Below are 16169 nucleotides of genomic sequence, written 5' to 3' on the forward strand. Positions count from 1 at the left end.
TAACGTGGAATCCGAACATGAGCTCCCGCCGGGAATCGAACCCGGGACACCCACGCCAAAGGTGCGTACGCTAACCGCTTAGCCACGGAGGAGCTCTTATGCTGGTTAGGCTAAAGGAGACGGTGATTATGAGAAATGAATGAAATGGTGGAATGAAGAAAGTGGGAGGAAACGGGAGAACCCCGAAAAAACCCACGCACACGGTGTTTGTCCACCACAAATTTCACTTGGCGGGAGCAGGGTTTGAACCCGGGACCCCACGCACCAGAGGTGAACGCTCTTACCATTGAGCCACCGCGGCCCCTTCTTCCTTCAGATATCCTGAGGAAAAGATGAAGAGTGCCTCGAAACCCATTATGGAACGGTATGAGAATTTTTTATTTACTGTTAATAGATATGCATCCCGTGTATCAATTAGTAATTAACCTTTAATAGGATCTCTATAACTGTAGGGGCACGGTGGCTCAGTGGTAGAGCGTTTACCTCTGATGCGTGCAGTCCGTGGTTCGATCCCCAGACAAGTAAGTTTGTGGTGGACAACACCGTTTCCTCCCACATTTACATTCCACAAATTCTTCCATCATTATTCACTAGCCTTAAGTGTCATCATCCCGGCGAAATTAAAATACCGCTAATTTTACAGTAATTATGTGATATCTTCAAATAGATAAAAGATAATTGAAATATGGAACATGAGCGCCCTAGACAATATTATTTTGTGTGAGGTACCGTTATCACAAGTCACCTAGTGGCTTTCCGTTTTCAGCTGTTTAGAAACGCGAAAATAAATGCTGATTTTCAAAATGGCTCGAAATCGAAAGCAGATAAGTGAGTCGTGATAACGGTTTCTCATGTAAAATGATATTGTCTAGGGCGCTCTTGTTCCACATTTCAATTATCTTTTATCTATTTGAAGATATCACATAATTACTGTAAAATTAGCGGTATTTTAATTTCGCCGGAATGAAGACTCTTAATCATCCGTCTCCCTTAGCCTAAGGGGCATAAGTGTGGGACCTTAAACTGAAAGATTTCATTTCACTTCTATAACTGTATTAAATGTTTTCCTTATCCTCTTTTGGTAAAAAGTAATGCAAATGTTTTGAATTTATACTGTATATTTTTTTTTTTTTTTTTTAACGATAGTACTTATTCAAGAAAAAATGTATTGTTTTGACAGGCTCCGGTAACGTACGTATGAACTGAAGGTGGCAGCTTTGATTTAAATTTGCAGATATAGTTTATCACAATATTTGTTCAGAAGTTGTGATTGCAGGTAACATTTTTGCGTTGCTTAAGACAGAAAAGTAAAATATGAAACATAACGAACGCACGAGTCATGATCTGATGAAGTCCTACATGCGAAACCATATGTTCATTATGATAAGTTGGTTGTTGCATCGATATTAGAAGTATCCGAGATATCAGCTTGCAATTGTATCTTTATTTGTTGCTTGCAGGTTACAGTATGTCAAAATGTAGCTAGAAGCGAAGGCGTTGTTAAAGATGTTTTCGCCCATGAAATGAATCATATCTTTGATTATTGTCGAAATAAGTTAAACTTTAACCTTTGCGCACCGGGCAGAGATTTGAACGAAATCATACTCTCTCACGTTGGGGGACCTGGTGACCCCTCTAATTATCACAGAGTTATGATTGATACCTCGGAAAGCTTATGGAACACCGATTCCAACGAGGTAACACTTGTGCAATTCCCGCCCTATTCGTAGAAGAAGAAGAAGAAACAAAAAAGTCCTAAAAATATGAAAAAAATTGGGGGGGGGCTGGCAACCCTTACAGTCACTCTACGCTGACAAAATGAAGCTAATGTTTAGGCAATACACTTGTGACAATAATATAAGAAAATGGTAGCCAATGCTGCAATGCAAAGCGAGATAAAAATTCAAAAGTCCTATGAAAACGCACTGTGTATCATTTTTGAAGGGATCTTCAGACCTTCGCGTTGGCGGTCCTGGCCATCCCCGTAATTATCACAGAGTCATGATAAAAATTAGAAAGTTTATGGAACACAGCTTCCAAAGAGGTAACATTGTGTAGACCAATTCAGTGAAAAGATGTCTTATATGAAACCGTCTGAAAATAAATGTAATTTACGTTAAAAAAAAATCAAAATCGGCCAATTTTGCCTCTCCCTTACTTTTCCAGGGCATTACTTTTGCGTGTAGTGGACTACTTCATTGCTTCACATACCATTTTTTATGATCGTACCTCAAAGGGGGGAGAATAATTGCTCCTACAAAAAACATGATGCAAAAAAAAAAACCTCTCCGCCGTGATACTCCTACATACATAAAAAAATGCATATCGACGACGGCAAGCTTCATCCCTCAAGATTACATTGATACCAAAATTATTTTCGTAGCTTAATTACGGGCTGAGCTATTGAGGGTTAAAGCCTTGACGCAGCGGTTGCGTCCTTCGGCGTTTAAATGTTATGAATATTGGTAAACTCGCGTGTACAGATCAAACTACTGTATTTCTTCCACTGCAACTAGGGCCGGCCCTAGGCAATTTGCCGCCCCTTGCAATGGCATCATTTGCCGTCTCTTTTTTCCAGAAAGAACAAATTTTAAAAGCCACGATTTTAAGTATGTTACCCCATCATGAACAACGAAAAGGAGGGAAAGTGCACTCGCACTCAGAAAGGCCTAAACACTACAAATACAATCTCGTTGTGTCTGTTTTTTTTTTTTTTTAAAAATAACCTATTATGTTAGTGAAAGTTAATAGCAAACACACCTGCAGAGGAAAGATAGTGATCCTTTTTACAGAATTTAATATCGAGCTTCAATCTCAAGATATGAGTTTGCAATTCCAGTGCAACTAGCTCTTTTATCTTTATTTCTTGATTTTCTTTCTACATCTGTTAAACAATTTTGAAAAAAAAAGAAGAAGAAGTTTCTATCTTAAATGATAAGAAACTTGTTTGTGACAAAGGCAAGACTAGTTTTCATATCAAAACTGTGATAACTAACTAAATGGAACAACTGTTCGCTACTGTTCGAGAATTGAATTCTTGTATTTGACAACAATCAAGCAATTCATGCTAGGATCTGTTTGACCATTTGCTTCAGCATTATCCATGTAACCTTAAATTAATGTGACCTAAACATGATGTATGAATGTAGTATTCAAATAGAAGGTCAGTTTAGTAAATTTAATAGCCATCATCATGAAATTTGTTTCTAACAGGAAATATTTATTTTAAATAACCTATGGTCGAGCCGGCCCGGACTGTAACAGTCCTTAAGTCATATTCAGCAGCTAAAAGGTGTGTTAAACTTAAAAATCAAATTAAATTCTTAGAAAAGCAATCTGGAATAATTTTTAGGTTCTTTTGCAAACAAACAAAAATGAAACAAACAGTAAAAACAGATTGAAATTTATTTCCTTTGTGTAGAAAAATACATTTTATTCTTTCTTACACAAATCGTAATCAATTCTTTAAAGAAAAAAAGAACTCGTTCATTAAACCAGACCATTACGGTGTTACGAAAGTGTTGTTCATGTACAAACAGCGCAAAAGACTAGTCTGTTTGCACACCTTTCTAATTAATATACAAATTAGCGTAGCAAGGGGGTTCGTGGTGTTAACCCTCTTGCCCAAAGTATGGAAAGATAAAAATCAAATTCGAATTGAATATACTTGAAGAAAGGGGAAACGGTACGGCATAAGAACATAAGTTCCAAAATGTATTAAGAGTCTTCATCCCGGCGAAATTAAAATACCGCTAATTTTACAGTAATTATGTGATATCTTCAAATAGATAAAAGATAATTGAAATATGAAGCAAGAGCGCCCTAGACAATATTATTTTGCGTGAGGTACCGTTATCCAAGTCACCTAGTGGCTTTATGTTTTCAGCTATTTAGAAACGCGAAAATAAATGCCGATTTTCAAAATGGCTCGAAATCGAAAGCAGATAAGTGACTCGTGATAACGGTTTCTCATGTAAAATGATATTGTCTAGGGCGCTCTTGTTCCACATTTCCATTGTTTTATCTATTTGAAGATATCACGTAATTAATGTAAAATTAGCGGTATTTTAATTTCGCCGGGATGAAGACTCTTAATAGATGGCGTTGTAAGCGGCATAATGAAAGTGGATTCGGCTACAAGTGACATTTTGAATCGAAATACGACGGCTTTGGCATGAGTTGAACATTAAACCAACTGTACTGCTCAATGTGCATGATTGTTTCGGTTTCGTGACGGGAAAAATGACTTTCAAGTGATTCAACAGTTGTGGCACTGTTAATAGAACGCCCATCCACCGAATCGTTATGTGCTTTTTATGCAGTTTTTGGCCTAAGGATAATTAGAAACCGATTTTTCCCATCTAATGTGGTACGATCTTGCCATAGTGGATGGGCTTTTCCTTTCCGTTTCCCTCTTGTTCAAGTATATTCAGTTCAAATATGAAGTCATTCTGACCAGTGGATCTTTTTTTTTTTTTTTTTTTTTACAACATTTTGAAAGTGGTAATTATAATCAACGTGTGTATTCAATTATCACACATGTCCTGAAATTATATCAAGATTGAACATTCCCACATAGCACAAGTACGTCCACGGGATGTCCGAGACTGAGCCCGCTACGGACGACGGGACATCCCGGGATTATCCAAATGTGCTCCCGGGACTTCCACAGGATTTCCGCGGGAGATCCAGATGTCCGCTAATATCCCGGAATACGGGATGTTCAACGGGACCACGAAGGGATGTCTATTGGTTTTCCCTCGGACCTCCTGTCCCATCTGGGACGTCCCGTGGACATCCTACATGGGAATCCTTCAGGACGTCCCATGCAGGACGTCCATGGGATGTCTTCTCATTGTCCCGATAATCCCGGGAACCGAATGGGATGATTGGGATCAAAATGGGACATCCCAGGGACGTAGTGTGCTATGTGGGTTTAAAGGTCTCTTTTCATGAAATTCTGCGTACGCCACTAAACATATATGAGTCGTCCAATTTCAAAACGAGTCTTGTCCATTTACAGAAAACCGAGAAAAACTGTAGGATGGATGCGTTTTATGGAACTGGAAATATTTGAAGATGTTCAAGGTTTTTTTTTTTTTTTTTTTTTTTTTCATGAACACATCGAAGTATTTCCAGTTCTACAAAACATGCAGATCCTACATTTTTTTCTAAGTTTTCTGGGATTTTCCGTAAATTGACAAGAGCCGTTTTGGAATTGGACGACTCATATATACGAGGATCATTCAATAAGTAAAGAGACAAAGTCTATATTTTTAACACTAATCTTTTTTTTTTTTTTTTTTTTTTGTTTGTTTTGTTTTGTTTCAGGGGTGTTAACTGGCAACCTTGGGATATGCTCTGATCTGCTGTTTCGTAATTTTATGTCAACATAACTTCAAAAATATCGTACCTTCATTTAGGTGGAAAAATTATCGATTTGTATCTTTAAAACACTGAGATCTGGTAGGCAATATTTTATCTTCTGTAAAATTTATACTGAAAACGTTCTCATAAAACATCAAATTGTACGAACTATGAATAATAGAAGAAAATGAACGCCATTTTCAAAATAAGATTTTCTGGCCAGAATTCAGTAAGCTGAAATACATGCAAAGTCCTGAAATTTCATGAAGAACTTGACCCTTTTAGACTAGAGTTAACTTTAAAAAAAAAAAAAAAAAATTTCCAGAAAACAATTCTCAAGGCTACTCAACAACATAGATACACAGTGTTTAAAAAAACTACTTCGTCAGTTTTGTAGCATATGGCTGTATTTCAAAATATGTAGTATTTTACAAATAACTGAACGTATAAAACACACAAATTCAACAACAACAAAATAGTAACCTATGTGTTCCTACAGTTATGAGTCAGTTATACTCTAAAACTTATCATCTATATTTCGAGCGTAAATCTCGAAAGCTTTTCTTCAGGATAGTTTAAGCTAACCTTAATTCGAAATGTATATTAATTTTACACATTAACTTTTAATTTTCCTCAACGAATATATATAAATCCAAAACAAAACAAACACATATATATTAATGTACAAATCATGCCACTTCGATCACAAGAATAATACAGTATTACTATTTATAGATTTGTAAATATATTTAAAAAAAAAAAAATACTTACAATAACGGGTGATTTCTAAAATTAGGCACTGACGATAACTTGTTACATACTTCACTATGATTGATGTTCTTTTGTACGTTACACAGGCACGTAGCGAGGATTTCGTGAAAGGGGGGAGGGGAATCCGTGACATGAAATATTTTTTGTCATCACACCAGGAGCTTGATCATTCTAAACTATTTTAACGAAACATATATTCGTTCGTTTAGCCAGGATTTCGGGGTGCGGGGGGGGGGGGGGGGCGTGACATGAAATTCTGAAGGCCCAGGAGTTCAATCAATCTAAACTACTTTACAATCAACATATATTGGTTTGTTAGGACAATAAAATGACGATATGTTGGTAAGTATTTTAATAACAAACTATAAGTAATCTCGAGTAAAATAATAATAATAATAATAATAATAATAATAATAATAATAATAATAATAATAATAATAATAAGTATTGAAAAAGATTTTACAATATTTACGCCCTTCCTCTGTTTATTCAAATATTACAATTTTCCTTTCATTATGACCTCAACTATTATAAAAGGTACATATTCAATAGTATCTTGTAAAATATTTTACAATATCTGCGTCCCTTTCTCTGTTGAATCAAATGTTAAGAGAACTTTCTTTCCACATAAATTTTTGTTTTTATTTTTCCGTCAACTACTGTCTATTCCAAACGACAGGTTAAAGAAGCAACAGAAATTCTTTTTGAAATAACATGTTTGATACTGCAAGGATCGATGACGGAAAATTATGACAAAAAATGTTCACGCTATTGCACAAAAGCACTATGCTTTCGGAAGCTTGAAATCTCCCTCACTAGTAGCAGAAATTCTGAGAATTCCGTAACTTTTCTAGAAATTTCAAATTCCCTGACTTTTCCAGAATATCTCGCTCACCTCGCCACCATGTATTGCAATACAAATCTTCTCATAAAAAAGAGTAACCAAACGTTTCCTGTAGCTTTTTATTTTTAACGCTGATCCTTCTTTTCTCATTTCATTTTGTTTCATCCTTCCTTATTTTTTTTTCATTTCTGGTCTCGAAGGAGGGGTCCGTACCCCCCCCCCCTTGGCTACGTACCTGCGTTACAGATGGTTAGCTTAGTCCATCACCTTTAATCACATGTAATTTCGATGGAGTGAAGTAATTTATAAGAGGCATATTGCATCACGAATCATAAAGGACTGATTTCTCGAGTGGACGCCTTTTGTGAGAATCACATTAATAAAAGAAAAACAAGTTTATCGCAGTGCCTAAAACAACTATATAATGCTATATTCATCGTTGGGAAAAGGGAATATCACTCAATCGGAAATCAGTTCTAATGAACAAAGCCAACATTCGTCGATTGGAGCAACAACTTCATGCCGTAAACGTCGCCAACATTTAGTGGCCCACTTGCCGGTAAATGTCGATCGTTGATATAGCGACGCGTCGAAGGATTGCCGCTAGTGTGCCACTAGTGGCAGGATTTCGTCAAGTCGAAACAGATATCTAGAGTCGGGGTGTTGAAATTACCACTGCATAGCAGCGAGGACTTCATTTTGGTCCGCGCTCCTTCCGCGAAGGGACCAATTGCTCATACGTACATTCCACTTACTACCCATAAGAATCTGAGCAACGTTCCCTACTGTGTTCATTAATGGTAGGCTAAGCTGATATTGATGTACAATTAATGTTACAAAAAATATATTTTATAAAATTTCCCTGACTTTCCAGTCCTTTTCCCTAACCTGCACCATTTCCCCTGACTTCCCTGATCAGTAGGAACCCTGACTAAGAAACTACTATTAGTCTATCAAAAAGTACTATTCCGATGATAATTATGTCTTTTGGGCAGATCCTGCCCCATCTCACTATGTGAAATCAATGGTATCCTATCTAACCGAGGGCATAAGTCAAAAATGAAACGAATCTTAAAAACAGAAGTATTGTTTGAAAAAAGTACGACTTCGATCTTATACAGAGGATGGCAGATAGTGTACCTAAAAAATTAGATCACGTCCGACGCACTGGAAGAATTAATTAACTTTATTCTTTGAGTACATTATGTACGAGAGACTGTAATAAATTAACATTTCAGACTTTTTTTTTCACTTTTATATTGAAACATATTTAGTGTCAAATTTCAGGAATCACCCGTTACGATTCACCTTACAAATTCCTTGCTACACCTGTTATTTCTTCTGGTAAAGACAATTGCTTAACAATATTATATATATATATATATATATATATATATATATAATGTTTCAAAGCAACACCGACAATGTTTGGGAGGTGATTCCTGACGCCAAGATAATACAAAAAGTATAGACCAACCTGGGTGCACAAATGCTTCCTTTCGAGTTATAGGCTGCCGAAAACAAGAAAAAAAAAATGAACTCTAAAGCTCCATAGCCTCAAAACTATGGGACCTACCGTAGTCGGGTCAAGACTTCACTTAGGAACTATTATGTGTCCTATCCAAATATCCATGTTTCACAATCCTGCGGTACTTCTGCAACAATTTTTATAGAGGTAGTTGGTGAGTACTTCAAATTATATGCCCGTAACCAAACTCCCTCTATAAAACTGGTTGCGTGAGTACCTTAGGATTCTGAAACATGGATTTTTGGATAGGGCACATATTAGTTTCTAAGTGAAGTCTTGACCTAATTACGATGGGTCCCATAGTTTTGGAGCTATGGACCTTTAAAGTTCAGCTTTTCATGTTTTCGGCAGCCTGTAACTCCGAAAGGAAGCATTTGTGCATCCAGGTTGGTCTATACTTTTTTGTCTTATCTTGGTGTCAGGAATCACCTCCCAAACGTTGTTGGTATTGTTTTGAAACACCTTGTATATATATGATAGATAGATAAGAAGTAGAATATCTTTACTGGATATTTTGAAATGGTATTATTTGTACTGTTGCAGATATTAGATAAAGTAATAAATTACGACGGTCGTTCCGAAATTAATGCCTTTTGTGTGTGTGTGTGTGTGTGTGTGTGTGTGTGTGTGTGTGTGTTGATTTTGTATGTCCGTGCCAGTTGTCGTTATTGTAGTGCTATTGCTTGAACCTTCCTCTTTTATTTGCAGCTGGTTCTGTTGTTCTGCGGTAGTTGGCGCCAGCATAGAAGTGTTCCAAACTGGAGCCCGATATGGACGTGCATATAAAAACTATGCGTGTGTGAATTCCTCACTGCTGACGGAATTGCGCCAAATGAAATCCATCGACGCTTGGTAAAGGTTTATGGAGACGATACAATAGACGTGAGCAATGTGAGGCGATGGGTACGGCATTTTCAAGGTGGTGAAAAGGCTGGTCATGACAAGCAACGGCCCGGTCAAACCTGCACAGCTGTCATCCCTAGCAATAAAGAGCGTCTTGCTCAACTCTTCCGTGCTGATCGCCGGATACCGACCCAGAATTATGTACAAAGCTGAATGTGGCGAACATTTTCAAGAGTCGGAAGCTGTTGTCAAAGCTGTAAGGAAGTGGTTAGCCTCGGCTGGTTCCGATTTTTACAAGCGCGGCATGCAGGCTCTGGTTTATCGTTGGCAAAAGTGCATAACGAATGGTGGAAACTATGTAGAAAAACGACAGTCTGTAGCTGAAATATTGCTCTGTTTTGCTGTGCTGTTGTTATTTATGTATTTACATTAGTTTCCATGAAAAAAAAATCATAGGAGGCATTACTTTCGAAACGATCCTTGTAGATAGCATGCCACGTAAAATGAAGGAATCATTATGAATGCTATGAGATCCACGAATAAGCTGCCTCGTGGCCATATGAATAGCGTATAGGTCTTTGGCGCAGAAGACCCGGGTTTGACTCCCAGCGGGAACTCATGTGGTTCGGATCTCACATTAAGCTGTTAAGTCTACGACTCATATGGCGTCGCTGCTGAAAATGACGCTCAGCTCTAATACAACCAACGAAATCCACGGGTACTCATTCCTTCACTCAGAGTTTATACAGCAGGAGTCAAAGAGTACATGTTATTTATAAACTCAACCACGAATCAAGAATGCCTATAAATATTCAACTTTCTTTTATTGTGTAAGGAAATTATCAGATCTGGCAACATTGATTTCATTCCTTCTTAGCACGTACTCACCAACTCGCGAACATAAAATTTTCTTCTACACAACAGGAAACGTGACTATTTATCATTATATGCAGCCGACAGAATTGTAGGCGGCTATGTGCGCATGTACTTATTGACAATACATTGAAGCGTATTTTGCTGGCGTTAGCATGTTGGTGCTTGACGGATTGTGTGAATAGCCCCTTAATTGTATTCAACAACTGTTTTTGAAATGAATGACTAAACCTAAAATCCGTTATACACATAAAATAACGTAGTGTCATGAAAGTTACAAGTATTTTTTATGTGATCTATTCAAAAATAAATATGAAGCCCTTGTAAAAATGTTTCTTTAAAAAAATGGAAAAACGAATACACACACTAATGTTACTTGAACAATCTACATATACAAAAATGCAAGTGATTATGTTTGTGATTTCATAGCTCTTGAGCCACCGGCCCATCTCGATCAAATTTTCAACTAGATGAGGTTCGGGTCTGGAATGATTTTCATCATTTCACTTTGACGGTACAACGTAGGGGAGAGAGAATTTTTTAGAGACGCAGGTGGAGAGTGATCAAGTACTCCCAAACAACCTCTCTAAAAATGATTGTGCAAGTACCGGAGGTTCTGAAAGATGGATATTTGGATAGTTCAAATCAATTCCTCAATGATGTCTTGACCCGACTACGATAGGTCCTACAGTAGTTGAGCTATGAACTTTTAAAAGTTCACTTGTTTCACGTTTTCGGCATCTTATAACTGCGTATCCACTTTTGAGCTCAGGTCGATATGAACTTTTTTTTTTATTTATTTTTATTTTTTTTTATTTTATTTTGATGTGAGGAATGTGTTCTTAAAATATTGTGACACATTTATGTCCTGTATAAAGAAGTTTTGGTAAACGAAACTCTTTCAAAAATGAGTTTTCAGTAGAGTAAGAAATGTCCCTAATTCTCTTATTCTACCTTTCAACAAAAACAAAAAAGTCGATCGTTAGAAATTATCCACTGAAGAGTAGAGATGGCCTTTTTCGAAAAATCTGTTTTTCGATTTTCGGAAATTTCGTTTTTCGTTTTTTCGAAAAAAAATTCGTTTTTCGTTTTTCGAATTTTTTTTTTCGTTTTTCGAAAAAAATTCTTTTTCGTTTTCGAAAAAGCCATTTTCCGAAAAAGTATTTTTCGAAAAATGTGGCCATCCCTACTGAAGAGTAAAAATTCAAGGAATAAAAATAATACATTTTTTAAAGAAAAACAAATATATTTTTAAAAAAATTAAATAAATAATACATTTTTTGAAGAAACACAAATATATATATATATATATTTTTAAAAAAATAACAAAATCAAAACACTTTAGAATTACAAACTAAAATAAAAATATTGCCCTTAAACTGTCTTCAAAATTATTTGGTTTAAAAATGACAACATTCTAAAAACCATAACCTTCTAACTTGAATACTCATCTTCACTACAATAATTCTCCAGGAATTTCATTGTATTTAAAATAATAATTTCTCCAGTTAATTTAATAACATTTTTAACAAAAGTGCTTTCGCAGTAAGGCATACGCTTTCTTTTTATTCCAGTAACAATGTTACTCTTAAATCAACTCGAAGTCAATACGAATTTATAAAACAGTGCAACTAATAAATCAAACAGTGTTATCAACTTAAATATTTTGTCAACAAAACACAAAATTTTCCAAAAATAAATGTTTTAAACATTTTAACGCCAGGGTTCTGAACGAACACATCGCAAACTCGTGACAACTTGGTCACAGTTCAAAGAACCACACGCAACATCTTTTCCGGTTCCGTAAGTATTTCTCGGCGAAGACAGTATATTTTTTTTTTTTTAATACAAACCTAAAATAGTTTCCTTTATTTCGTGTAAAATAAATATATATATATTCCAAAAGCAAACATAATAGCGTCTCATTTTTGTATCTTTTTTTCTTGAATATGTAAGTCCTTATTCTCAAAGCTAAAACTAGAGCTGCGTTTACAACCTACTAAAAGCAGTGTGTTTAAAATCATTACTCCCCCCCCCCCCCCCCCATTCACCGTTACGAATGAATATTTTGTTTCTCTAAACTATTTTGCACTATCTTAATCTATAAACATTCACTAATTTGATATTTCTCTCAAATTGAGTTTGTTATTCTTCTCGATTTTTGAGGAAACGTAATATCCGTTGTAATATTTGAATGTGTTCATTAAACATTTCTTATCTTATATTATCAAGGTATTCTTGCCAAGATCTGCACATTCGTCTAGATACTTTCCATATACACAATACATACACTTCATTTGTTTAATACGATCATTTTAATAAAATTACAGACAAGCATTAAATTATCCCACGCTAACAACAACAACAACAAAAAAAATAAATAAATAAATAATTTTAAAAAATCACAACTCAAAAAAAAAAAAAGCGTGAAATATACAATTTGATCCACAAATTACGATTTTGCCGATACACCATCGGACTCTGTTATGTTATTATACTATAGTAAAGTCAACGCTCACGGTTTGTAGAGCAAGGCACGGAGAAGGTAGCTTCACTGTTTGGAAATGCTTTACAGACTACCAAGTTGATAAATTTAGGTCGAATTAATAGAATAATGGATAAAAAAAAAGCGTTTCACAACGTTTACGTAAGGCATGGAATTCCATCAGGAACATGTATTTGGAGTAGTAACTTTGTACTACAACAGGATTACCAACCCAAGCTATGCAGTAAATATCTGCAATGCACAAAAGACGCTTACATTACCAACAAATGGAATAAGTCACCTCAGTACCGGACTGGTTACCCATCAAGTCTTGTGAGATGAACTTGATAGGACAGTTCGTAAATAGATGTCAACGAATTCTGAAGTTCTTTGGAAAGCTTTTCAGAGCTACTGGAGTAGCACGCTTCGCAAAAGTTGAATAAATTAATCAAACAAACAAATGCCCGAAATTTGTAAAGCTCTTATCAAGGTTAACAATCGGCATTTCATTGAACGCAAAGATACTCGATAAATTTGTCTCAGTGGAAACAGGACCATATATTTTAACATAACAAGTCCATCAAACTGTGCTTTTATGGATGCACGTTTTTACAGATTTTTCAGGATTATTATTATTTAAAAAGAAAAGTGCTCACGACTTTGACAATAACTATATATATATATATATATATATATATATATATATATATATATATATATATATATATATATATATATATATATATAAATCTTTGTGGTTCAGTGATTTTTTTTTATATTTTCTTATTTATTTATCTTGATTGGATATACTTGCCATGTAAATTATTGTGTATTCATTTAAAGAGAATTCCAACATCATTTCTGCCACTCAGGCTGGTGTTTCTGAGACGTGTGACATCGCAAAAGATACGGTGTTCGTACAGCTATACCACAGAATACACACTGGAAAGGTGCTCTACCGATGTGATATTCTAAATGGCTTTCGAATATATTTACGTTTTCAATAAATTTCCCGCATAAAAGGCACTTGAAAGAATCGCCTGTTTTCGTCCTCCATCTCTCTGAGGATTTACTGCATATGCAATGTATCTCTGGTTCGCAAGTATCAGGCGCTGTTTTGTTACAAAACGGTTTCAGACAAAGTTTGCACTTCTGGATTCCGATAGATTCATAGCTGGAGGAAATTCGCATGTAATACTTGTAATGGATCCGAGAATGTAGCAGAAGCTCACCCACGGTTTTGAAGCTAGCGCTACATTGTCTACAATTAAAGTTGTTGTCTTCATCACAAACAGTTTTTTCCAACTTTTCAAATAATTCTTCAAATGTGCTTAAAGTGTTCGTAGTATTAGAATCGTCTGAAGATCCCCCATCAAGATTATTTTTATTATTCCACGTATTGTCACTGTATTTTGAATTAATATCAGATGTGTTAGACGGTATTTTACAAGATTTCGTCTGTTCCGATCTTCCATTGAACACATTTATCGGAACTCCACTACTTTTCCTGATATTAATTTGACTAGGATGTATGTCTACTGCCTGAATATTAACTATATTCTTTTTCGGATATTTATCATTCACAGCACTTACGACACAGTCCCGTTTAGAAAACTGTTTGGAAAGAACATTATTTGTACCAATAGTTACTGGTAGATGATTTCCGACACTTCTGGGGTAAGCACTGCATTTTTTCGTTGTCCAAGGACTGATGCTATCTTTTAGTAAACTTGTCAGGGATAAATCGGCTGCATTTTTATTCTGTTCTGATGGAGGTCGAGATTTACTACTCACAGAATCCAAAATCCTTGCTAACGTTGGGTGTTCAAATTCGTAACTTTCAGATGAAGATATGTCCCGTTCTAAAGCTTCTTCTGTACAGTGCGCAATTTTTCTACTGCATTTACTGACAATTTCCCTTGATGCAGAGTCTCCAGCAATATAATCACGTGAGGACCTGCAAAGAAAAACTATTACTTCGCAAGAAATAGTACAACATGGTAAGAAGTTAGTTCCCGAAGTCTTGCTCGTTTCTTTCTATATTTTTACATAGGTAGATCAAATATGAATTAAAAGATCTTTCCTGCTTTACTTAAAGTAACTATCAAGTCTCTTGCTGTTAACAAATCACGAATCCTCGGTTTAATTTACTAATATCTGTTAATCTATTCTGATTTATTTATATCTCATCTACACGGTGTTTCAATTTGGGAGATGACTCCTGACACCAAGATAAGACAAAAAGTATAGACCAATCTGGGTGCACAAATACTTTATTTCGGAGTTATAGGCTACCGAAAACATGAAAAATCAATTTTAAAGGTCCATCCATAGCTCCAAAACTATGGGACCCACCGTAGTCGAGTCAAGATTTCACTTAGGAACTAATATGTGCGTTATCCAAAAATACGTTTTAGATCGGTACTCACACAACAATGTTTACACAGGCAGTTTGGCTGCGGGTATATAATTTGAAGTACTCACCAACTACCTATATAAGAATTGTTGTGGAAGTACCGCAGGACTGTGAAATATGGATATTTGGATAGGCCACATAAAAAAGTTCCTAAATAAAAGTCTTGACCCGACTACGGCAGGTCCGATAGTTTTGGAGCTATGGATCTTTAAACTTAATTTTTCATGTTCTCAGCAGCCTATAATTCCGAAAGGAAGCATTTGTGCACCCAAGTTGGTCTATATTTTTCGTCTTATCTTGGTGTCAGAAATTATCTCCCAAACCTTGTCGATGTTGTTTTGAAACACCCTGTATATTAGTACTATATATACATCGCTCAATTATTAATAACCATATGTACTTGTTTTCATATGTCAATGATTGAAATTTCTCTCCAGTAAACATGCTGTTACCATCTGCCGGTCGAAATAACGAAGTTTATTTTCGTTGGTGCATTCTAGGATTGTATTTGGATTAAAATATTGGGTTAAGTAGTGCCGTGCCGTGAAAAATCAGCGCCCGGGCGAGAGTATACGACGGCGGCCCCATACATATATTCCAAGTAATTTTTCCTATCCTTTTTCCTTTTTTCTCCTGATTTTTCTCCCCCCTTACTTCGGCGCCCGGGGCCCTCGGCTTACCCCCCCCCCGGCACGGCCCTGGGATAAGGTAGTTTGTCATTCCTTTCAAAATGCACGAAACATAACGTTCGGAAATGATTCAGTTTTCAAGTGTAGACTATTAATAACTGTATACAGAATTGGTTGGTCCGAGCACCTTTTCAGCACCGATTTTACACGTGGCCCATAATTATGTACGATATTTGAAAGATTGCGGTAAAGACAGACCAGCAACACACATAACCTGAACATAAACACATTACTCTCACACCTTTTCTTACAAGAATTTTAATCTCTGTTCTCCATGGCATGGCTCACCAATGTCCCTTTCAAATCGCTGCATGCCTGGAGACGTCGAGCAACGTTGTCACAAGCAGCTTAAT

At 36.0% G+C, this 16169-nt stretch overlaps 1 protein-coding gene across 4 annotated transcripts in view; it reads right to left on the reverse strand.

Moving 5' to 3' along the window:
* The window catches only part of LOC145680189 (uncharacterized), an 85323-nt gene that overhangs the window by 13869 nt on the left and 55285 nt on the right, over positions 1 to 16169 (reverse strand). The window contains exon 4 of one of the 4 annotated variants that reach the window (XM_081750434.1): positions 13478 to 14668. The exons of the other annotated variants lie outside the window; for them this stretch is intronic. Coding sequence (XP_081606560.1) covers positions 13567 to 14668 — 1102 coding nt within the window. The 3' untranslated portion in view covers positions 13478 to 13566. Of the gene's footprint in view, positions 1 to 13477; positions 14669 to 16169 lie in introns of those variants that run through there. 4 annotated transcript variants of the gene reach the window in all.

The sequence above is a fragment of the Thermobia domestica genome, chromosome 3, assembly GCF_964235325.1.
Source record: "Thermobia domestica chromosome 3, izTheDome1.hap1.1, whole genome shotgun sequence".
Taxonomy (NCBI): domain Eukaryota; kingdom Metazoa; phylum Arthropoda; class Insecta; order Zygentoma; family Lepismatidae; genus Thermobia; species Thermobia domestica.